This window comes from Scyliorhinus torazame, chromosome 7, assembly GCF_047496885.1.
Source record: "Scyliorhinus torazame isolate Kashiwa2021f chromosome 7, sScyTor2.1, whole genome shotgun sequence".
Taxonomy (NCBI): domain Eukaryota; kingdom Metazoa; phylum Chordata; class Chondrichthyes; order Carcharhiniformes; family Scyliorhinidae; genus Scyliorhinus; species Scyliorhinus torazame.
The window spans coordinates 170,500,864-170,526,604 of record NC_092713.1 but is presented as its reverse complement, the minus strand read 5'-3'; the positions used below and the strand labels follow the sequence as shown (position 1 = coordinate 170,526,604).

General features: G+C 47.8%; 1 protein-coding gene across 1 annotated transcript in view; it reads left to right on the top strand.

Annotated features, from left to right (window-relative positions):
• The window catches only part of LOC140426708 (probable voltage-dependent R-type calcium channel subunit alpha-1E), a 1,526,345-nt gene that overhangs the window by 1,304,708 nt on the left and 195,896 nt on the right, over window positions 1–25,741 (top strand). The window contains exon 31 of the mRNA XM_072511794.1: window positions 234–398. Within this exon, the coding sequence (XP_072367895.1) occupies window positions 234–398 (165 nt within the window). The remainder of the gene's footprint in view (window positions 1–233; window positions 399–25,741) is intronic.

The following is a 25,741-nucleotide window of genomic DNA, read 5'->3' as shown; positions in this document are numbered from 1 at the left end:
CTGTGAGGCAGCAGTGCTAACCACTGTGTCACCGTGCCATCCAGTTCGTAAGCTTGGCAGCTTGATTGATTGAGTCTCGCCCACTTGGACCACCTGGCGTGGTTCAGACCCAGTCGCTGATTTTCATCCAGATCTATGTCCAACAAAAGAATTTAGGCCAAAGGGTGGGATATTTATGCAATGGTCTGGTTTGAAGATTTTGATGTGTTTACTGTCTATGCTTTATCCCCCAGAGAGCCTGTATAGAATTTGCCATCAGTGCCAAACCTTTGACGAGGTACATGCCACAGAACAGACAAACATTCCAGTACAGAGTCTGGCACTTTGTGGTGTCACCATCCTTTGAATACACCATCCTGACCATGATTGCCCTCAACACAGTGGTCCTCATGATGAAGGTAGGTTCCTGAATATCACAGTCTTGCTAATACTGGCTACCATCCCAGGAATACAGAGTGATACTGGGTCATACTGAATAACACCGAGTTCCTGTTTTAAAATGTTTCCGTTAATAATATGAAACAGCATGTTTTGGAAAGGGAGAGGTGAGGTCATAGTAAATACCTCCACGGGGAGACAGGCCCATGTGATTTGTTTGCCAAGCGGAAGAAACTCAAACGGAACCTTCGTGAAATAAAGTGAAATTTCCACATCTGTATATCACAACTCACAGAAAGGGGAGAACTGCATTTTGAGATATGGATGCGAGAGAGAGAGAAAGGCCGATTTTGTTGTGTGGAGGAGCTACTGTTGTGGAGAAACAAGATGCTTGTCAGAGTTTTCTGTTCAAAATGATGGGACTAGAACCAACGAGACTCTCAGAGATTTAAGGAACAAGTAGTCATCGAGATGAGCCTTGCTAGTGAAAGTCGGATCTGGAAGGCTAAGGCTGAGGGGAATGGCTTTTGAAGGACACTAGTTGTCTTGACCTACTGTGGCAGGGAGAAATGATTCTAATGGAGGAGTGGGAGTATTTTTGGACTTGTTCTTGTAATGCTATACTTGTACCAGAAGTGTGGTGCAGAGAGGAAATGGTGGGACGAGGTATCTTGATTGCAGTGATTAGTTAATGCGAGAGTATCTTTTCTTTAATTCAGTGTATCAGTTGCTTGTTGCATAATGTTTGATCTATGTTCATTTTAGTTTGTTCGTTACAGTAAAAGTCTTTAAACCAACAAAGATTGGCATATGATTCTTTCCATCAGTGATGTTGGAAATTCATTTTGTAGAAGCAAATTATCAGTCTCTACAGAGATCATAACATTGGATTATACTGTAACACTGGATAACACTGAGAAATGCTGGATTGTACTGGATAATATTGTGTATCACTGGATCACACTCTAATACTGGATAATACAGTGTAATGCTGGATTGCACTGTCATCCTGAGCAACACACTATTACAGTAACACTGGGTTACACTGTGACACTGGATAATACTGTGTGACAATGGATGGCAGTGCCATGCTGAGTAACAATGTATAACATGTGATTGCACTATAACATTGGATAATACTGTGTAACACTGGGTTACATACTGACAGTGGATAATACTGTGTAACACTGGGTTAAATACTGACAGTGGTTAATAGTGTGTAAAACTGAGTGAGACTGTAGCCCTGGAGAATACTGGGTTACATACTGACAGTGAATAATAGTGTGTAAAACTGAGTGAGACTAGCCCTGGAGAATACTGGGTTACATTGTGACACTGGACAATCCCGTGTAATACTGGGTTACACAGTGACACTGGTTAATACTGTGCAACACTGGGCCACACTGGAACACTGGATTATACTGAGAATATTCAATTACGCTGTAATACTGGTAATACTGTGTAACACTTGATTGCACCGTCACGCTAAGTAATGCTCAATAACGCTGGATAATACAGTGTTACATTGGATTGCGCTGTTAATATTGTGTAACATTGGATTACATTCTAACACTGGATACAGCTGTGCAACACTAGGTTACACTGTAACACTGAGTAATTTTTTTTCTGATTGTTTTAATAAATTTAGTGTACCTGTCAAGAGAGAACCTTTAAGAAATGAGTGTTTATAAATGGGGGTGTATATAAATATCTGTAGTGAGAGTACCTTTAAGAAATGGGTGTTTACTACTGCAGTGATGTCAGAGAGTGGGTGGAGCTGGGCTGTCTGTCAGCTTTTTACATTTGTTTTAGGCTGTTTGCTGCAGGGTGAGTTTTAGTTTCGTTTTCAGAGCTGGATAGCTGCAGTCATAGCCAGAAGGTGTATTAAGAGTCTCTCTCTGTAACCTAAAGACTGTAAATCGATCCTGGTGATTTAAAACTAATAAGAGCATTGACTTTAAGCTGATGTGCTTCTGTTAAAAGGTGTTTCTTTTGTAAGTCTCCTGGATGTTAAAAGGAAAGATTAAAGGATTACTTAGTGTTGTATTCTTTGGGGGTTGTGTTTGAATTAATGGTTGCTAAGATGTTCACTGTATGCTTTAAAAAGGTTAACTTGAGTTCATAGAATAAACATTGTTTTGTTTAAAAATTACTTTTCCATTTCTGCTGTACCACATCTGTAGAGTGGGCCGTGTGCTCCCCGTACCACAATCTATCAAAAGTTGTGGGTCAGGTGAACTCCATGATGGTTCTCTAAACCCTGGCCCATAACAAACTGGGGGCTCCTCCGGGATAAAAGTCTATCTATTGGATTGGCTTAGTGAACTTAAAGACAATGAGGGGTGAGCATATTGTGGTTGCTTTTCAGGTGTGGTATTTTAGTTTAAGTAGGGAGTGTGTTGTGGACAATGGCTCTTTCAGAGGCTCTGAAGTTTTTGGGGGTGGAGACGGTCACACGCAGTACCTTATGGACAGAGACTAAAAGCAGGCTGTTAGATTTGGCAAAAACATTGCAGTTAACATTACCTGACAAAATGCGAAAAGATTAAGTAATTATGGCGGTGGCTAAGCATTTAAAGTTGCCTGAGATACAGTCTGACTCATTAGAAATGGCAAAGATCCAGTTGCAGATTAAGCAACTTGAACATGAAAAAGAATAAAAGCAGCTTGAATATGGAATGACAGAAAAATAAAGAGAACGGGAAATACAGATCAGGAAAAAGGAAAAGGAGAAAGAAGAAAGACACAAAGAAAGAGATAGAGAGGAAAAGGAAAGAGATAGAGAGGAAAGGGAAAAAGAGAGAGAGTTTGAACATCAGAAAATGGCAATGACCATAACAGTCAGTTAAAATTGGCAGACATAAAGGGAAACGTACAGTTGGAGGATAGTGATGAGGATAGTGAGAAAGAGCGTCATAGTCAAAGGCTTGATGGGGATCTATTTAAATGTGTCCAAGTATTGCCAAGTTTTGACGAGAAGAATGTGGGAAGCCTTTTTCATTTCATTTGAGAAGGTAGCTAAACAAATGAAATGGTCACAGGACCTGTGGGTATTACTGATTCAAACAAAGCTGATAGGTAGGGCTAGTGAAGTGTTTGCATCACTACCGGAGGAGATATCTGGGACGTATGAGGAGGTGAAAAAATCCATCTTAGGTGCATATGAACTAGTGCCTGAAGCTTACAGACAAAGGTTTAGAAATTTAAGGAAAGAATTTGGTCAAACATACATGGAGTTTGAAAGGCTCAAACAGAGTAATTTCGATAGGTGGGTAAGGGCTTTGAAAATAGGCCAAACGTATGAAGCTCTCAGAGAAATTATACTTTTGGAGGAGTTTAAAAATTCAATTCCTGATGTGGTGAGAACTCACGTGGAAGAGCAGAGGGTTAAAACTGCGAGATTGGCAGCAGAAATGGCAGATAATTATGAATTAGTGTATAAATCAAAGCTTGCTTTCCGACATCAGTTTCAGCCTGTGAGGGATAGAAACTGAGGACAGGAGAAATACTCACGTGGCAGAGGCAAAGGTGATCTGATGGGAGATAATAAGGAGAGTGTACCTCAGATTAAAAAAGAGATCCAGGTGAGTGGAAAAGAAATGAAAAGTTTCAAATGTTTTCACTGTAATAAACTAGGCCATGTAAAGTCACAGTGTTGGTGGTTGAAGAAAAGCACTGGGAAGGCTGATGTGGTAAAACAGGATAAGACAGTGGTGTTTGTTAAAGTGGTGAAGGAAAGACCAAGTGAAGCGAAGGAGGTGCAAAAGATTGTACAGCCTGATCAAGAGGTGATTGAGAAGAAGGTGCCAGATCTCTTTAAAGAATTTACTTGTGTGGGTAAAGTTTACTCATGTGTATCAGGAGGAGCAGGTAAAGAAGTCACAATTTTAAGAGATACGGGAGCTAGTCAATCTTTAATGGTGAGAGATGAGTTTGGGTAGAATGTTGCCAGAAAAGGTGGTAATATATGGAATTCAGGGTGAGAGGAGTAGTGTTCCATTATATAAGGTAAGGTTGGAAAATCCAGTGAAGAATGGTGAAGTGGTAGTAGGAGTAATAGAGAAATTATCTTGTCCAGGAATACAGCTTATCTTGGGTAATGATATAGCTGGGTCGCAGGTGGGAGTGATGCCTACTGTGGTTGATAAGCCAGTGGGAAATCAGACAACTGAAGTGTTGAAGGACGAATATCCTGGGATTTTTCCAGATTATGTAGTAACAAGGTCTTCAAAGTCACAGATTAAGACAAGAGGAGAAATCAAAGAGTGAAGATGAAGTTGAACTGCAATCATCAGAAACGATTTTTGATCAGATGGTTGAAAAAGAACAAGAATAGGTGGAGGATGAGGCAGATATTTTTAGTTCAGGAAAATTGGCGGATTAACAACAGAAAGATATAGAAATAAAACGGATGTATCAGAAAGCATACACAGAAGAGAAATCTGCATGCATACCAGAGTGTTATTACCGTAAAAGTAATGTCTTGATGAGAAAATGGAGACCTTTACATATGCAGGCGGATGAAAAGTGGGCAGAAGTTCATCAAGTAGTATTGCCGGTAGGGTATAGAAAGGAGTTGCACATGAGGTACCAGTGGGAGGTCATTTGGGAATAAGGAAAACTCAAGCAAAAATACAAAAACATTTTTATTGGCCTGGACTGCATAAAGATGTAGTTAAATTTTGTCAACCATACCACACATGTCAAGTGATAGGGAAACCTCAAGCAGTGATAAAACTAGCGCCCCTAATACCCATTCTGACATTTGAGGAACCTTTTACAAGGGTCCTAATTGATTGCATAGGAACGTTTCCTAAAACAAAAAGTGGGAATCAATATCTTTTGACGATAATGGATGTGTCTACTAGGTTTCCAGAGGTCATTTCAGTGTGTAATATTACAGCTAAAAAGATTGTGGAGGAATTACTTAAATTCTTTACTAGATATGGACTACCCAGAGAAATACAGTCGGATCAAGGATCAAATTTTACCTCTTATTCAAAGAAGTTATGGATAGCTTAGGAATATAACAATTTAAACCAACTGTGTACCATCCAGAATCGCAGAGAGTGTTAGAAAGGTGGCATCAGACATTAAAGACAATGTTGAGGGCTTACTGTCAAGATTATCCAGAGGATTGGGATAAAGGAATTCCATTCGTACTGTTTGCAATTAGGGATGCACCAAATGAGTCAACCAAATTCAGTCCTTTTGAACTAATTTTTGTTCATGAGGTGAGAGGATCACTTAAATTGATTAAGGAAAAATTGGTGAGTGAGAAATCGGAAATTACATTATTGGATTACGTGTCAAATTTTAGGGAACAATTAAATAGAGCAGGTGAATTGGCTAGGCAACATTTAAAAGTTGCACAAAATGTGATGAAACAGGTAGCGGACAAGAAATCCAAAGATCGTAGTTTTGCCAGTGGAGATAAAGTTTTAATATTGTTACCAGTGTTAGGTGAATCTTTAAAAGCTAGGTTTTGTGGACCTTATCAGATTGAAAGGAAATTAAGTGAGGTGAATTATGTGGTAAACACACCAGAAAAAGGAAGACTCACCGAGTGTGTCACGTGAATATGCTTAAAAGGTACTTTGAAAGGGATGGAGAGAAAAAGGAGGTTTTAATGATTCTATCTCATCGTGATGGTACCAAAGCCAGACGATACCCAATGGTTGTGTGTAGACTATAGAAAGGTTTGTGCAGTTACAAGAACGGACTCTTATCCTATCCCACGTTTGGAAGATTGCATTGAGAAAGTGGGACTGTTGTCGATTTATCTTGACAACTTGGTCTTTTCTGTGGCTTTGTTCCAATTAGGGCAATTAGTGGATTTGTCTTCTTTCTATATTGTCTACGTCCGGATGCTTAGAGTCGCCAGGTATCGAATGATACCACCACAAGTTTCAAACGGCGATCGATCAACGAGCCAAACACCAGTTAGTTAGTTCAAGGTCACGGGTACTTTATTTACATACAATCAGTCATGCAACATAAACACTACTCGTCAACTACACCTATTACTAAGACAACCTGTACTTAACTTCGGGCACCCGGCTTTGATCAGGAAACAGTGGCCACTGTTCAATTCTAGATCTCTTGGGTTCAAAGTGGTAACTGCTGCTCAACTGGGCTCAACCGTCTGGCAGTGGGCGTTGAACTCGAACTTGCTTCTGGTGTTGCTGCAGTTAGCAATGGCCGTGACCGGGGTACCAAGGCCAAAAGAGAGCGAGCATATGGCGAACTCTTCCTTTATACTTGGGGGCTTTCGCGCTCTTTTGGGCGGTCCTTCGATTTGGGCCTTACTAATTGGGTGATCCCTGATCACTCCGTTCGATTCCATAACCAATAAGTGGGCGGGGATCTGAATGGCTGGGCGTGTCCCAAGTGGTCATTGACCCCGTTATTTGCGTTTCCCTTGGACAGGGAGTGGTGCCGAAATGTCTGGGACTGTCCCGGTTGCTGGAGTACCAGTCCTTTGTGTTGGGGGTGATGGGCCATCACCTGCTATTCAGCCTAATTAACATGCTAATGGGACGGAGTTTCGATGACGTCTGGAATTTGCTGACAAATATGCATTTCTGGCTCTGAGCCTGCCTGACTCTTGGCTTGTCCATTTTACCCATCAGTCTTTGCGAGTTGCTCTGTACCTAGTTGGAAGTGGCCATCCCAGATGGCTACACTCCGTCCTCTTGTTCCTCAATGCGAAGCATGAAGGAACACCATACTGGGTCTTCTTTGTCCTCTTGGGATGTTGGGTACCCTTAACCAAGGACAGGTTCTACTCTACTCTGTCCTATGGGTCCAAAGACATTTACCTAATTTCCCTAAACAACAGATGTCTAAGAATCTCTTGGGGGCCATTTAATATTCACTAAAAGGGGAACCTCTAACTGTCTCTAACTAGACTACACTCATGCTGCTATTTACAATCCAAAACTTATGTTACAATACAAAAAATATCCGATAGCAGCATCGCATTTCTTCCTATCACTGACACTTACATACACAGAAAACTAAACTTTGTTCACAAAACAACAACCGCGGAATTTATTAAAGAAAAGGTTCAGAAAGTGTGTGGGGTCTGCTGGAGTCTGAGGAAAGGGGCTCTGAATGTATACACTGGGGGGCGGGAGGCTCTCCGTCTCAATTTCCGCAATCTAATTGTCTGAATGATACTGTACAATATGGTAAGGCCTCCACTGTGTAGGACAGTGAATACCACTTGATGACGTTCTCACACCATGTGGGGGCATCGGTGGCTGGGTGTGTGTGCGGTGTAGTGTCCGGGCTGGGGGTGTTGTGTTGGGTGGTCGTGTTCGGGGCCTGTGTGGTGAGGGGGGTAGAAGTGGGTAACGCGCGCAACTGGACTGTTCCAGCGACGATCATGATGCCGATCATCAGGGTCGTCTTCATCTTTTTTTGGTTTTCCGTCACCGTCGAGTGTCTTCGTATCTCTTCTAAGGGAACAAGCATAATGTCTGTTATCATCGGGTTGCTTAACATCTCGTATTTCCGTCTGTGTCTCCTTAACATCAATTCTCCCATTACAATTGTCACCACATGTGACTCCCTCATTTTTTTTCTTTTTAAACAACCATTTGCGGAGACAAGACATCCCAAAAAAGTCCTGTGTCACAGCGCGAGCACTCTCGCAGCCTGTGGTCGATGAGCTGAGTGGGCGGACAATTTCTCCGACCTCTGCAAACTTGTTTTTCCAACCAAGTGTTTCTTACATGTAAATAGTATGTGGGGGGATAGCAACCAAAGGGTTGCCGGGAAAGGCAAAAGTAGTGGCAAAGAGCATTCTTTAAACCACAGGACTCGAAAAAAAACCCGAAAAAGAGTTTTGAAACCAAGTAGTCGAATGGGGTGGTGCATATGATCCGCAGCAGGGCAAAAATGGGTGGGATCCATGGGTAGGGCAGTGATCAGTGCCATTGCTCCACTACCCGAGCTTGGCTGACCAAATGTATAGGGGGTCCCCAGGCAGGGCGGGGATCAGTGCTGTTACTCCACTGCCTGAGTGACCTCCCAAGAGCGGTACGAATTTGTAACTATATGGGTTGCAGACAAACATGTGTCACTAACTGCCATGTGGCATTAGAAGAGTAATTATGACTGCATCAAGAAATTTGGCGTGAGACCGAAAGGAGAAACTGTATCAAGAAATTCAGTGAGATCGACACGAGTAGTTGCACAAATAAACAAACATTCAACATTTAAAAATAACAAAGTAAAGGGAAAAAACGTGCAGGCTCCATAAGGGTACAGGACACCGTAAATCTCCATCGGTTCCTGACTCTCATTGTCTGGACACCTCAAGGTTCCATTCCAAAAAGATTTGCAAAGGGGTTACCATGGTGGGAGTCAGACTCGTAGCTGTTACCATCTCCCAGGTTCCAAACTCTTTCATGGAGTTTGCGTGCTAACGCGGCGTGTGCCAATATGGGGTCCATTTCATGATTTCTCATCAAGCGGCAGGAATTGTCACGGTGCCAGTGCTTCATGGTCCGTAAGAAGGTTGTCAGGTGGGTGTCGCTATCGTCGGGTGGCGGGTCAGGTTCCGGATTGGGCAGATAAATTGTTTCAAAGGGGCTGAGTGTATCGTCGTCGGGATGTTTGGGCCTGTAGTGACTGGGGCCTGGGTTCGAGGGATCTTTGTTCGGGTCTCTCAGGGGCTTCAGTAGTGCTGTCGCTAGCAGCTGAATCAAACGTCAGGGTGAAATTTGATTCTGGGGGCGTGGTCGAGGTTGTGTCTGTGGATGTGCTGCTGTTGCTGGGGGAGGGGGAACTCGGGTTATCAGTGGGCGGGTCCTCAGTGTCTGCCATCGCCAATGAGAGATGGTGCAAGTGGCTGCACTGCGTTCCATAAACTTTAAGCTGATTTACATGGAACCATCCTGATTTTCCGTTTGGAAACGTGATTTTATAAACTGAGGGGCTTGCCTTGTCTGAAATTGAATAGGGTCCTGCAAATATAGGGGAGAGGAACGAACTAGGGTTGCACAAGGTGATCATTACCTGCTGTCCGACTGTATACTCCGTCGGGTGTACTGTTTTGTCAAAGCAGGCCTTACTCTGCTTTCGTTTAGCGCCTAGTCGAACAGCTGCAGCGAGCTGTGCTGCATTAATATTCTCTACCATGTGCTGGACTGCTTTCTCATGGGTCAGGGCGGTGACTGCGGAGCTGGCCAAACCAAGTCCGAATGAGGATTCGGTACACTTCATGGGTCGTCCGGTCATGAGGGTATGGGGGGTATATCCTGTAGAGCTCAACACTGTATTCCTGATAAACATCAGTGTGAATGGGCGCACTGTGCCCCATGTTGTGTTGTGCTGCTGCACCATTTTCCTAAGGGTGGTTTTTAGCATACGATTCATGCGCTCCACAATGCCTCTGGACTGTGGGTGATAGGCAATGTGGAACATTTGTTTAATTCCAAATATTGTCATAACATTTTTCATGACCCTTCCTGTAAAGTGGGAACCTTGGTAGCTGGGTGTGTGTACTACGGGGGAGTCCTCATACTATGGGGGAGTCCCCATCTTGTAAAAATCTGTTCTGTTAAGACCTTTGCGGGGGCCTTGGCTGTGTTTGTTCTCAATGGGAATGCTTCGACACATTTCGTAAATGTGTCTATTGTGGTAGTCACCACTGTTGTATATACTGCATACGAGGGTATTACAGTAAGGCCCCTGTACTACAGGTATGGGGTAGATCCCTGCCTGCTGGCTCAGCCCAGTAGGCGGAGTATAAATGTGTGTGCTCTCCGAGCTCTAGCCATTTTGGCAGCAGCTGCGGAAGACTCCACATCTCTGCGTAATAAAGCCTCGATTACTCTCTACTCTCGTCTCGTCGTAATTGATGGTGCATCAATTTATTACGCAGAGATTTTACAATGATGGATCTCCGCATCAAGCCTGATCACCTGCAGCTGCACCCTCAAGCAGACAACGGCAAGTCGGCCTTCACACATTGGCTAGCTTGCTTTGAAGCGTACATTGGATCTGCGACAGACCCACCCTCAGAGGCACAGAAGCTCCAGATCCTTTACACGTGGCTGAGCTCCGATGCCTTTCCCCTCATCCGGGACGCACCAACCTATGCTGAGGCCACGGCGCTACTGAAGGAGAACTACACTCAGCAAACTAACAAAATCTACGCCAGGCACCTCCTGTCCACACGGCATCAACTCCCCGGTGAGTCTGTGGAAGATATCTGGCGTGCCCTGCACGTCCTGGTGAGAGACTGTGATTGCCAGGCCATTTCGGCCGCTGAACATTCTGACCTGCTACTTAGAGACGCGTTCGTTACGGGCATAGGGTTGGCCTACGTCCACCAACGCCTCTTAGAAGGGGCTACCCTCGACCTCGCGGAAACTAGCGCTCTCGCTCACAGTCGCCTCACGCAAGATACAGGCATATGCCCCCGACCGCACGGCCCACTCCTCCTGGGCATCGTGGACCCCGCCAGCGAACACCCCACCGTGGACCCCGTCAGCGACCTCCCCCAGCCAACGCCAGGCCTGCGCCGCGCGGCAGCCAACCAATCCCGGGGGACCCAAATGCTACTTCTGCGGACACTCAAAACACCCCCAACAGCGCTGCCCGGCACGGAGCGCACTCTGCAAGGCCTGCGGGAAGAAAGAACATTTTGCTGCTGTGTGCCAGGCCCGCTCTGTCGCCGCTATTGTCCCGGCACCCCCCATCTGCGACCCGTGGGCGCCGCCATCTTGCTCGCCATCTTGCTCGCCTCACAACACATGCAGCCTGTGGGCACCGCCATCTTGCCTGCCTCAGGATCCCTGCTAGTCGGGCACCTCATTGGGCCGCTCATCGCCTGCAACCGCCGTCGACCAGCCACATCTGGCCTCCATCACGATCGACCAGTCCCGACCGCACAACCTCGCGACCGCATCGACGACAGTGAAGGTCGACGGGCACGAGATATTCTGCCTTAGAATTTCATAGAATTTACAGTGCAGAAGGAGGCCATTCGGCCCATCGAGTCTGCACCAGCTCCTGGAAAGAGCACCCTACCCAAGGTCAACACCTCCACCATATCCCCATAACCCAGTAACCCCACCCAACACTATGAGCCTTCTGGACTCCGGGAACACTGAGAGCTTCATCCACCCCGATACGGTAAGGCGCTGCTCCCTCACGGTACACCCCATCAACCAGAGAGTCTCCCTGGCCTCCGGATCCCACTCCGTGGCGATCCGGGGGTATTGCATCGCCACCCTCACCGTCCAGGGCGTAGAGTTCAGCAACTTCCAGCTCTACGTCCTCCCCAACCTCTATGCTGTCTTGCTACTTGGCCTGGATTTCCAGTGCAACCTCCAGAGCCTAACGCTGAAAGTTGGCAGGCCCCTACCATCCCTTACTGTATGCGGCCTCACGACCCTTAAGGTCGACCCACCTTCCCTGTTTGTAAACCCGTCGCCACCAGGTCTGAGGTCCAGCGGCTGCTGCGGGAAGGTATTATCGTGGCCAGCAACAGCCCCTGGAGAGCCCAAGTGGTAGTGGTGAGAACTGGGGAGAAAAACAGGATGGTCGTTGACTACAGTCAGACCATCAATCGGTACACGCAGCTCAATGCGTACCCCCTCCCACGCATATCTGATATGGTCAATAAGATTGCACAGTACCTGGTCTTCTCGACAGTGAACCTGAAATCTGCCTACCACCAGCTCCCCATTTGCAAGGCAGACCGCCAGTACACCGCATTTGAAGCGGACGGCCGCAGTTACCACTTCCTTAGGGTTCCCTTCGGCGTCACTAACGGGGTCTCGGTCTTCCAACGGGAGATGGACCAAATGGTTGACCAGTACAGACTGCGGGTCACTTTCCCGTACCTGGATAACGTCACCATCTGCGGCCACGACAAGCAGGACCATGACCCTAATCGTTCCAAATTCCTCCACACAGCCAAACTCCTCAACCTAACCTACAATAAGGAGAAGTACGTGTTCAGCACGAACCGATTAGCCATCCTCGGCTATGTGGTTCAGAACGGAGTTCTAGGGCCCGACCCCGATCGCATGGAACTCCCCCTCCCCCACTGCCCCAAGGACCTCAAACGTGCTTGGGGTTCTTCTCGTACTACGTCCAGTGGGTCCCTAACTTTGCGGACAAGGCCCGCCCACTCATCCACTCCACAGTTTTTCCCCTGATGGCCGAGGCTCACCAGGCCTTCAACCGTATCAAGGCCGACATCGGCAAGGCTGCCATGCACGCGGTCGATGAGATGCTCCTCTTCCAAGGCGAGAGCGATGCATCAGACGTCGCTCTGGCCGCCACCCTCAAACAGGCAGGCAGGCCCGTGGCATTCTTTTCCCGCACCCTCCATGCCTCCGAAATTCGGCACTCCTCTGTCGAAAAGGAGGCCCAAGCTATCATTGAAGCTGTGTGGCATTGGAGGCATTACCTGGCCGGCAGGAGATTCACTCTCCTCACTGACCAACGGTCGGTTGCCTTCATGTTTAACAACACACAGCTTGTTCAAAATGATAAGATCTTGAGGTGGAGAATCGAGCTCTCCACCTACAATTACGAGATTTTGTATCGCCCCGGTAAGCTCAATGAGCCCCCCGATGCCCTATCCCGAGGTACATGTGCCAGCGCACAGGTGGACCGACTCCGGACCCTGCACAACGATCTCTGTCACCCAGGGGTCACCCGCTTTTATCACTTCATAAAGGCCCGCAATCTGCCATACTCCATCGAGGAAGTCAGGACTATCACCAGAGACTGCCAGGTCTGCGCAGAGTGTAAACCGCACTTCTACTAGCTAGACCGTGCACGCCTGGTGAAGGCCTCCCACCCTTTTGAACGCCTCAGCCTGGACTTCAAAGGGCCCCTCCCCTTCACCGACCACAACACGTACTTTCTTAATGTGGTCGACAAAAATTCAAGTTTTCCCTTCGCCATCCCATGCCCCGATATGACGTCTACCACCGTCATCAAAGCCCTCAACACCATCTTCGCTCTGTTCGGTTTTCCCGCCTACGTCCACAGCGACCGGGGATCCTCATTTATGAGTGATGATCTGCGCCAGTACCTGCTCAACAGGAGCATTGCCTCGAGCAGGACGACCAGCTACAACCCCCGGGGAAACGGGCAGGTGGAGCGGGAGAATGGGACGGTCTGGAGGGCCGTCCAGCTGGCCCTACGGTCCAGAACTCTCCCGGCCTCCCGCTGGCAGGAGGTCCTCCCCGATGCCCTTCACTCCATTCGATCGCTCCTGTACACTGCGACTAACGAAGCTCCCCATGAACGTCTCCTTGCCTTCCCCAGGAAGTCCACCTCCGGGGTTTCGCTCCCAACATAGCTGGCAACTCCAGAACCTGTTCTCCTCCGCAAGCACGTGCGGCTCCACAAGGCGGACCTGTTGGTTAAGAGGGTGCAGCTACTCCACGCGAACCCGCAGTACGCCTACGTAGCGTACCCCAACGGCCGCCAAGACACAGTCTCCCTCAGGGACCTGGCGCCAGCTGGGCCCCCACACACCCCTTCCCCCTCTGCCCCGGCGCCACCCTCCCTCCCCCCCGGCGCATTCCACCACAGCCCCTGCTCCAGGACGATCCGTCCTCCCCTTGGTCCCACACGGGGATGAAGATGAGGTTGATACTCTCCCGGAGTCACCGGCGACCGAACTAACGCCTGAATCACCACCAGAACTGCAGCGCTCACAACGACGGATCAAGGCACCCGATCGTCTAAATTTGTATCCTCTTTCTTAAATTTTAAACAACGTGCATATAAATAGTTTTCCACCACCCCTGCTGGACTCTTTTTTAACAGGGGGTGAATGTGGTATTCACCACTGTTGTATTGTACATACTGCATACAAGGGCACTAGGGTAAGGCCCCTGTACTACCGGCACAGGGGTAGATCCCTGCCTGCTGGCTCCGCCCAGTAGGCGGAGTATAAATGTGTGGGCTCTCCGAGCTGCAGCCATTTCAGCAGCAGCTGCGGGAGGCTCCACATCTCTGCGTAATAAAGCCTTGATTACTCTCTACTCTCGTCTCGTCGTAATTGATAGGGCATCATCTATCACCACTAACACATACTTGTAACCATTTCTGCAGGGGGGAAGGGGACGAATATAATCTAATTGAAGGTTTGTCCACAGGCCATTTACAGGGCGGGTGTGTCGGAGCTGGGCTTTTCTCGCATACCTATCGGGGTTGTTTTGAGCACAAAGTAAACAATTTTCAACATAGTGCGACACGTCGGTTTTCAACTTGGGCCACCAGCAGAGGGGTCTGAGGTGGGCAAGGGTGGATTCAATCCCTTGATGTCCATGTCCGTCATGGAACTTACAGATTATCTCGTTCCTGTCCTGGGTGGGGACTACATAAACTCCATCTTTTAAAACGATTCCCTCATGGACCGTCAAAGAATTTCTGAACTTTTCATAGGGAGCTGGGAAGTTTCCTTTTAAAATTTCCTTTAATGCTTCTTTTTGTGCCTGGGCTAGGCCTTGGATGTTGGTCTGTGAGACCTGAACTGCCTGTACTGGGGCACTCTCAGGGGGTTGGCAAAAGTGGCCATGTCGGGAGCCTGCCTTCGCTCGGGCGTCAGCTTTCACATTGCTGGGTGGGGAGGAGCGATGGTGACTTTGTACTTTGATGATGCCGTATTCTCTGCCTTTCATAGAATTTACAGTGCAGAAGGAGGCCATTCAGCCCATCGAGTCTGCACCGGCTCTTGGAAAGAGCACCCGACTGAAGCCCACACCACCCTATCCCCATAACCCAGTAACCCCACTCAACCAACACTAAGGGCAATTTTGGACACTGAGGTCAATTTAGCATGGCCAATCCACCTAACCTGCACATCTTTGGACTTTGTTTAGCTGTCTGGAGGATATGTTTTAGTAGTGGGCTGAGGGTAGAGGTTTTCCGTCCACGGAAATAAATCCTCTCTATTCCCACAGGGGTAGGAATTCCGTAAGGCTGTTGCAGACGTATAAACTGTCCGAATATATGTCTGCAGGGGTGCGGAATGAATCGGGGTGCTGGACAATGTAAGCAATGGCCGCTAACTCGGCTGCCTGCGAACCTAAGTGTCCAGGCAACTTTAAAGCTATCTCTTCTAAAGCACGTCCCTGCACATCCTCTACATAAATACCACAGCCTGTTATCCTTTTTCCCTCAAGGACTGTGGAGGATCCGTCTACATAAATTCTCAGGGCGTTGTCTGTGGGCTGGGGTCCGATACCTGTCTTTCGTGGTACCGACATTGGAACAAAGGGTCCTGTGGTGTGTTTTAGGGCTGTGATCTCGCACTCATGTGGGGTCCCTGAATAATGCAAGTTATCGGCCAGAAACGTGTGTGTTTTGGTCTGTTTGACCGTGATGTCGCGTCCCTGTAGGAGTAGGATCCATCGCCCTGCTCGAATTTGGCTTGCTGTGCCGACTTTTAGTCTGCCGTCCAATAAAAGCTGTGTCGGGGTGTGCTCGGTCAAAATGGTTACTATGTTGAGTCCGGTTATGTACGAGAAGTACTGTACTGCCCAGAAAACTCCTAATAGGTGCCTCTCGCAGGCTGAAAATCCTTGTTCAACCGGATGTAAGACTCGTGAGGCATAGGCCACGGGTCCCAGACGATCGTGCCTTTCCTGCAGGAGTATAGCCGAAAGGATGCAATCTGTGGTACCTCTATCACGTACGGGGAGTGGGGATCGGGGGCTTGCAAAGCGGGGGCTGTGCTCAGGGCGCGTTTCAATGCATCCACGGCATCCGTGTGCTGTGGAAGTCATTTCCATGGTGCCTGTTTCTTTAGTAAATCAGAGAGTGGGGCTGCCTTTGTGGAGAATCCGTCGATATGGTTCCGACAATAGCCAACCAGTCCTAAAATTGACTGGAGGGCTGTAACGTTTTGGGGCAAGGGCAAATTTACGATGGAATCAATCCGTTTGAGTTCTATTTCACGCTTCCCATGCGTGATGACCGTACCTAAATAAGTGACCTTTGCCTGAAGAATTTGGGCTTTCTTGGGGTTAATTATGCATCCAATCATTGTAAGGCGTTCCAATAATTCCGAAAGAAGCGCGATGTGCTCTTCCTTGGTGTCAGTCTGTAGGAGCAAGCCGTCCACATACTGAGCAAGGCATTCAGGGCGGGAAAATTTAGATAAGCCGTTTGCCAATTGTTTGTGGAAAATGGAGGGGGAGTTGTGTAATCCTTGTGGAAGGCACGTCCACGTGTACTGCTGTCCCTGGAAGGTGAACGCAAATTTATACTGGCATGCTTTGTCCAGTGGTATGGATCAAAAGCCATTACTGATGTCTAATACCGAAAAATTTTTCGACTGGAGTCCCTGCCTCAACATGGTCTAGGGACTTGTGGCAACGGTGGGGGCTGCTAGGGGAGTCACTTTGTTCAATTCTCTGCAGTCGATGGTCAGTCTCCATGATCCATCGGGTTTTCTTACGGGCCAAATCGGGGCTTTATTTGTCGATGCAACGGGTTGAATCACGCCTTGCTTCAATAAGCTTTGAATTACCTTGACTATCTCTCCCTCAGCTTGCTTGCTGGGGGAAGCCATACTGTTTCTGGGGCTTGGGATCGGGACCTGTAATGTTTACAACACCTGGGATTTTACCGCAATCGTGCTTGTGCTGGGCAAATGCTGTCTTATGTCTTTTCAAGACCTCTCTAACTGCTTTGTCTGTGGTAATGGTTTGTGGATCAAACCAGTACTCTCCTACTGAGCTGATTCTGTGGGCATAATCTCCTACTTTGAGCATGGCGAGAGCTCGTGCGGCTCTAGCCATTTTCCAGATGCATCGGTTAACTGGGTCGAATGAGAGGTTGTGTGTACTCATGAAATCGTTACCTAGAATGTGTTCTGCTGCCTGGGGCAAATCTACTAAAACAACCAAATGTTTTGTCCTAATATTACCGAGCTGTACGTCCACAGGGGCTGTGATGTGTCCCTGCTGGAGGTGACCTGTAAAGCCACTAAGGGTAATGGTATCCGTAGTGGGCCAAATCTCTTTCTGGAAAATTATGGAGGAGTTTAACGTGGTTCGGGACCCTCCTGTGTCCCAAAGGAACTCTACGGGGTGTCCCCGGACTGTGCCTGCAACTACCGGTCTTCCGGACTTATCCGGACTTATCCCAAAGGATTTGCAGACCCAAGTTGGGGAGCCCGAACACCGTCAATCAGTGCCACTTGTGGCCGAATTATCTGGCCTTCTGTCCTGCCTCTGTGGCGTGAGACACTAACGAACGGGTCCATTTGGCCGTATTGTCTGCTGATAAATGGGCGTGGGCTAACTCACCAAATACCGCAGTGAAATGGATCCAAAGGCATCCAGTAAACGCTGTTGGATGCTCTCCCTTTTTCTGCCTGCACCGGTTGAGTCCGTTTACCTGATCTCCTCTGTTATATCCTATGGTGTCTAAGACGGACGTTTTCATTTCTTGGAGGCTACCTCCTCCTACATTTTGTGGGTCGGGAAGGGCTGAACTAACTGAGGGGTGTAAACTATGAGCTTAACCGGCTCCGTCTAAACTATACATCAGGGTTTGTTGTTTTACTAACTCAAAGAAGTGATGTGGGTCCGATGTGGGGTGGAAAGTATCTATCTTTTCTCAGGCGTCTCGTGACTGGGTGATTGATAATGGGGTGGTGTACACGAAATCGGGTTGGTCTTCCGTGGTCACCCTGCGCTGTGTGGTGATGGGGTTCATTGGGTTGGGTGCTGCTTGTGCAGTCGCAGGTGCGGGTGCTTTTCTCTTCGGGGCCTGAGGGGCTCTATTTTGATTCTCGGTCTCGCTTAAGTACCGTTGGGGCGTTTCACTGAGTTCCTGCCAATAGGGGCCGTCTTCCTGGTCTAGCTGTGGGCCAAAGGTGTTTCTAAACCTATTCTGAACTGATAGCAGGGATTGCAACCTTGCAATTTGCTGCCTGCATTTGGCATGGTCCACCGAACTCTGTCTCTGTTCAGTGGTGGAACTGTGGAGTGCTCGGAGGGCTGCTTTTAAATCATCGCATTGGTTCTTTAAGATCTATACCTGATTCTCTGTCTCTTCTCTTACCAAAACAGCACGCTGTATGTCCTGGTAGGCCTTATCATACTGGATTTGGAAGCTGCTAAGGTGGGCGAGACAGGATTGATGTGACCTCTTGACATCATCCATTTCCTTGTCCTTCGCTGCCAACTGCTCCTGGAGCTGTACATTTAATTTCTCGCATTCACTTAAATCTCCCTCTCTACTTTTCTCTTTCTCCTCTAGCTGCTTGCGGAGCATCTTCACGACCCCCTCTGTGCCTCACAATTGTGCCAGACAGGACACGATTGTGATCGGTTTACGAACCTTAGTCAAACTCTTTTTATGGATCCCTGTCAGGCTGTCCCATCAAGTCTGTCCTATGCTGCCAGGATCTGTCTCTTCATTCGCGCAAAACTCAGACCATAGGGGCCATCCTTTCCCCTTTAGGTACTTCCTGATCTCTTCTTCCCATACGGGACACTGTTCTGATCTATTGGTCGCTGCGACCTCAGGCATTTGTGGATGCATAGGGCGTTCCATTGCCTTCATGGCCATCCCTACAATTACTTCTGTCTCCTGGAAATTTGGAACAAGGGGGAATAAAGGATGGTGCAAACACGGTTATGGCTTAAGCTATTTTCCGGTTTATGCAACTCCCGAAAGTTTCACGCGAGTTTACCTTCTATCCCTTTGTTAGTACGCATGCAAATTACACACTTCCAAATTCTGGAGGTTTGATCGATACTGGTTTCGCTTGTGGTTTCTTTTACTTTGCCAATTTAGATTCTAATTCAAATGCTTTTGTGGGTTCTCTCGGAGTGACACGGTCACTTCTGAGTCGAGTCCCGTCAGATGTCGCCAATAACTGTTGTCGATTTATCTCTGCTACTTGGTCTTTTATGTGGCTCTGTTCCAATTAGGGCAATCGGTGGATTTGTCTTCTTTCTATATTGTCTATGTCCGGATGCTTAGAGTTGCCAGGTATTGAATGATACCACCACAAGTTTCAACTGGTAATCGATCAAAGAGCCAAACACCAGTTAGTTAGTTCAAGGTCAAGGGTACTTTATTTACACACAATTAGTCATGCAACATAAACACTACTAGTTAACTGCACCTATTACTAAGACAACCTGTACTTAACTTCGGGCACCCGGTTTAGGTCAGGAAACAGTGGCCACTGTTCAATTCTGGATCTCTTGGGTTCAAAGTGGTAACTGCTGCTCAACTGGGCTCAACCGTCTGGTAGTGGGCGTTGAACTCAAACTTGCTTCTGGTGTTGCTGCAGTTGGCGATGGCCGTGACCGGGGTACCAAGGCCAAAAGAGAGCGAACATATGGCAAACTCTTCCTTTATACTCGGGGGGCTTTTGCGCTCTTTTGGGTGGTCCTTCGATTTGGGCCTTACTAATTGGGTGATCCTGATCACTCCGTTCGATTCCTTAACCAATAAGTGGGCAGGGATTTGGATGGCTGGGCGTGTCCCAAGCGGTCATTGACCCCGTTGTTTGTTTTTCCCTTGAATAGGGAGTGGCGCCGAAATAACTGGGACTGTCCCGGTTGCTGGAGTACCAGTCCTTTGTGTTGGGGGAGATGGGCCATCACCTGCTAATCGGCCTGATTAACATGCTAATGGGACGGAGTTTCGATGACGTCTGGAATTTGCTGACAAACATGCATTTCAGGCTCTGAGCCTGCCTGACACTTGGCTTGTCCATTTTACCTATCAGTCTTTGCGAGTTGCTCTGTACCTAGTTGGAAGTGGCCATCCCAGATGGCTACAGGACAATCAGCTTTTATTTCTAAACTGGATTTACTTAAAGGTTACTGGCAGGTTATCCGAAAGGGCGAAGGAGATTTCAGCTTTTGTGACTCCAGATGGTACATACCAATTCAAAGTTATGCCATTTGGCATGAAAAACGCCCCAGCCACATTTCAACAGTGAACTAACAGAGTTGTTGCCGGATTACCCAATTGTGCGGTATACATCGACGATCTGGTAATTTTCAGCCAGACATGGAAAGAACATTTAAAACATCTGATGGAGTTATTCGATCGACTTCAGGAGGTGGGTTTGGTGATAAACCTAGCCAAAAGTGAATTTGGAAAAGCCCAAGTCACTTTCCTTGGCCATACAATCGGACAGGGTCGAATGGTCACACAGGATGTGAAACCAACAGTTATTGAGGAGTTTTCAATACCCTCGAGACAAAGGGAAATAATGCGATTTCTTGGCACGAGTGGATTTGATCGAACATTTGTGCAAATGTTTTGTAGTGTGATTGCTCCACTGATGGACTTGCTGAAGAAACGTCAAAACTTTCAATGGACAGCGGACTTTCAATGGGCATTTGACTGCCTGAAAGCTGTGATCACCAATGCTCATGAGTTGGAGAATTGCAAGGGACTCTGTGATCAAATTGAACTAAAGTATCTGACTTTAAACAGTGATCATAGATCATCATAGAATTTACAGTGCAGAAGGAGGCCATTCGGCCCATCAAGTCTGCACCGGCTCTTGGAAAGAGCACCCTACCCAAGGTCAACACCTCTGCCCTATCCCCATAACCCAGTAACCCCACCCAACACTAAGGGCAATTTGGGACACTAAGGGCAATTTACCATGGCCAATCCACCTAACCTGCACATCTTTGGACTGTGGGAGGAAACCGGAGCACCCGGAGGAAACCCACGCACACACGGGGAGGATGTGCAGACTCCGCACAGACAGTGACCCAAGCCGGAATCGAACCTGCGACCCTGGAGCTGTGAAGCAATTGTGCTATCCACAAGGCTACCGTGCTGCCCTACCGTGATGTACCATTAATTAACACGAGACGAGAATGGTGAAACAATCGAGGCTTTATTGCACAAGATGTTGTGCCTCCTGCAGCTGGAACCAGCACCTTACCGTAGCAGGGTGGATGAAACTCTGTTTAAGAGGAGTTAAAGAGGCAGGTCGTCTCATGCCCGTTGATCTTCACCATTGTCGTAGCGGTCGCGACGTTGCGGGGCCGAGACTGATCTAGGGTGATGGAGGCGAACTGCGGAAGATGCTGGGAGGTCCCGTCCTGATCAGCGGTAGCGGAGGTATCAGAAGACAGCGAACGGCCAGGCGAGCAGGGGTCCTGAGGCGCGGTCCAAAATGGTGGTGAAGATGGCGGGCGGCATCAAAGATGGTGGCGCCCATGGGCCGCACGTGGCTTGCAGGGGAGAAGATGGCAGCGCCCCTGGATCGCACGTGGGGGGTGCAGTAATGCCGGGCCAGGAAACAGCGGCGACCGACCGGGCCTGGCAAACGGAAACAAAGTGTCCCTTCTTCCCACAACCGTTGCATGTCGCGCTCCGCGCCGGGCAGCGCTGCCTGGGGTGTTTACTCTGTCCACAGAAATAACACTTGGGCCCCCCGAAGTTGGCTGGCTGCCGCGCGGTGCAGGCTTGCGGTGAGCTGGAGTCGGCAGCTTGTGGGGCCCACGATGCCCACGAGGGTGCCGCGCAGTCGGGGGTGTAGGCCTCCAGATTATGGGAGGCCACTTCTAATGAATTGGCAAGGTGCCTAGTCTCCGCAAGATCGAGCATACCCCTTCCAATAGTCGTTGGCGAACGTAGACTTCATGCCCGTGACATAAGCGTCTCTGATTAAAGGTTTTGTGTGTTGGACTGCCGAAACTGCCTGGCAGTCACAGTTCCTACCGCGAATCTGTAGGGCCCGCAAAAAATCATCCAGAATCTCCCCTGGGAGTTGCCGTCTCATGGCCAGGGTGTGCTGGCGTACACTTGATTCACTGACTTAACGTAATGTCCTTTCAGTAGCATCATCGCTTCTGCGTAGGTAGACACACCCCGGATGAGGGGAAAAATTTCAGGGCTCACCCGTGAGTAGAGGACTTGGAGCTTCTGTGGGTCCGGGAGTTCTTCAGTGGCTGCTCTGAGGTAGCCTTCAAAGCAGGCTAGCCAGTGCTTGAAGGCGGACGTGGCGTTGGCTGTGTGAGGGCTCAGCTGCAGGCGATCAGGCTTGATTAGGAAGTCCACCTTTTAAAATCTTGTGCAATAAATTGATGTACCGTCAATTACCACGAGACGATAATGGTGAAACAATCGAGGCTTTATTGCACAACATATTGTGCCTCCTGCAGCTGGAACCAAATTGGGAGCAGCGCAGGAGAGCTTACACTTTTATACGCCGCCTGCTGGGAGGAGCCAGCAGGCAGGGATTTACCGTAGTACCTTTAATACAGAGGCAGTGCCGTAATATATACAATATATCACTAGTGGTGTTCACCACAAAGAGAAATGCTGAGGCGTAGAGAAATGGACGGATCATGCAGAGACCCTCTTGTTCAAAGAGACTGTCAATCAAGAAGGATTTCAGTTGGAGGAAGAAAGAAAAATGGACTATATTATTATACCTGTTTGCATGTGTTGTTTTTTGAAATGATAAAGTATATTTACTGTGTGCATTTCTAAAAGGATGGTGAAAAGGTGAAAAATGAAACCATCTTGAAGTTGATGGTTTATTTTTTTTCTTGGGGGGAGGTGTCATGTGAGAGTACCTTTAAGAAATGGGTGGTTTTAAATGGATGTGTATATAAATATCTGTAGTAAGAATACCTTTAAGAAATGGGTGTTTACTACTGCAGTGATGTCAGAGAGTGGGTGGAGCTGGGCTGTCTGTCAGCTTTTTACTTTTGTTTTAGGCTGTTTGCTGCAGGGTGTGTTTTGTTTCGTTTTCAGAGCTGGATAGCTGCAGTCACAGCCAGAAGGTGTATTAGAGCCTCTCTCTGTAACCTAAAGACTGTAAATCGATCCTGGTGATTCAAAACTAATAAGAGTAGTGACTTTAACCTGATGTGCTTCTGTTAAAAGGTGTTTCTTTTGTACGTCTTCTGGATGTTAAAAGGAAAGCTTAAAGGATTACTTAGTGTTGTATTCTTTGGGGTTTGTATTTGAATTAATGGTTGCTAAGATGTTCTTTTTTTGTAAAATATTTTTATTCTCCATTTTCACATTTTCTTCAAAATTTACACCCCACCAACAAGCAGTAAACGGTAACAAATACAAAGTCAATCCCCTTATCATCCTCCCACCACCCCAAACAACTCCCCACCTGACAATATAAGCATCAAATAAAACAAACCCTCCCACGGTGGGAAAAACACAGGAAAAAAAAGAAAAAGGAATCAGGAATCGCCTATGGTCACCATTGACCTATCGAGTCCATTGCCCCCCCCCCACCTAACATTCAATGCCATCCAATCCTCGAGATAGTACCGTAAATGACACCCATGAATTGTAAAACCCCCCCTCCCCGACTCCTCCCCTCCACTTCCTCTTATAAAACTCCTCCCCCAACCTCTGTTCCTTCCCCCCAACTTTCCACCCCAGCTAGACTCATCGGAACCTGTTCTGCCAGGCTTCGATGGACGCAGCCCATCCCCCCACCTCACTCCCGTTCACTGGCCGGCTTAAACCGGCCAGCGTGGAAGCCCCCCCCCCGGGGGGGGCGATATTGTTGGAGAGGACAGTGTGAAACAGATTGGTAAGCTCGAGGAAATACTTGTCAGGAAGGAAGATGTGTTGGGCATTTTGAAAAACTTGAGGATAGACAAGTCCCCCGGGCCTGACGGGATATATCCAAGGATTCTATGGGAAGCAAGAGATGAAATTGCAGAGCCGTTGGCAATGATCTTTTCGTCCTCACTGTCAACAGGGGTGGTACCAGGGGATTGGAGAGTGGCGAATGTCGTGCCCCTGTTCAAAAAAGGAACTAGGGATAACCCTGGGAATTACAGGCCAGTTAGTCTTACTTCGGTGGTAGGCAAAGTAATGGAAAGGGTACTGAAGGATAGGATTTCTGAGCATCTGGAAAGACACTGCTTGATTAGGGATAGTCAGCACGGATTTGTGAGGGGTAGGTCTTGCCTTACAAATCTTATTGAATTCTTTGAGGAGGTGACCAAGCATGTGGATGAAGGTAAAGCAGTGGATGTAGTGTACATGGATTTTAGTAAGGCATTTGATAAAGTTCCCCATGGTAGGCTTATGCAGAAAGTAAGAAGGCATGGGATAGTGGGAAATTTGGCCAGTTGGATAACGAACTGGCTAACCGATAGAAGTCAGAGAGTGGTGGTGGATGGCAAATATTCAGCCTGGATCCCAGTTACCAGTGGCGTACCGCAGGGATCAGTTCTGGGTCCTCTGCTGTTTGTGATTTTCATTAATGACTTGGATGAGGGAGTTGAAGGGTGGGTCAGTAAATTTGCAGACGATACGAAGATTGGTGGAGTTGTGGATAGTAAGGAGGGCTGTTGTCGGCTGCAAAGAGACATAGATAGGATGCAGAGCTGGGCTGAGAAGTGGCAGATGGAGTTTAACCCTGAAAAGTGTGAGGTTGTCCATTTTGGAAGGACAAATATGAATGCGGAATATAGGGTTAACGGTAGAGTTCTTGGCAATGTGGAGGAGCAGAGAGATCTTGGGGTCTATGTTCATACATCTTTGAAAGTTGCCACTCAAGTGGATAGAGCTGTGAAGAAGGCCTATGGTGTGCTCGCGTTCATTAACAGAGGGATTGAATTTAAGAGCTGTGAGGTGATGATGCAGCTGTACAAAACTTTGGTAAGGCCACATTTGGAGTACTGTGTACAGTTCTGGTCGCCTCATTTTAGGGAGGATGTGGAAGCTCTGGAAAAGGTGCAAAGAAGATTTACCAGGATGTTGCCTGGAATGGAGAGTAGGTCTTACGAGGAAAGGTTGAGGGTGCTAGGCCTTTTCTCATTAGAGCGGAGAAGGATGAGGGGCGACTTGATAGAGGTTTATAAGATGATCAGGGGAATAGATAGAGTAGACAGTCAGAGACTTTTTCCCCGGGTGGAACACACCATTACAAGGGGACATAAATTTAAGGTGAAAGGTGGAAGATATAGGAGGGATATCAGAGGTAGGTTCTTTACCCAGAGAGTAGTGGGGGCATGGAATGCACTGCCTGTGGAAGTAGTTGAGTCGGAAACATTAGGGACCTTCAAGCAGCTATTGGATAGGTACATGGATGACGGTAAAATGATATAGTGTAGATTTATTTGTTCTTAAGGGCAGCACGGTAGCATTGTGGATAGCGCAATTGCTTCACAGCTCCATGGTCCCAGGTTCGATTCCGGCTTGGGTCATTGTCTGTGCGGAGTCTGCACGTCCTCCCTGTGTCTGCGTGGGTTTCCTCCGGGTGCTCCGGTTTCCTCCCACAGTCCAAAGATGTGCGGGTTAGGTGAATTGGCCAATGATAAATTGCCCTTAATGTCCAAATTGCCCTTGGTGTTGGGTGGAGGTGTTGAGTTTGGGTATGGTGCTC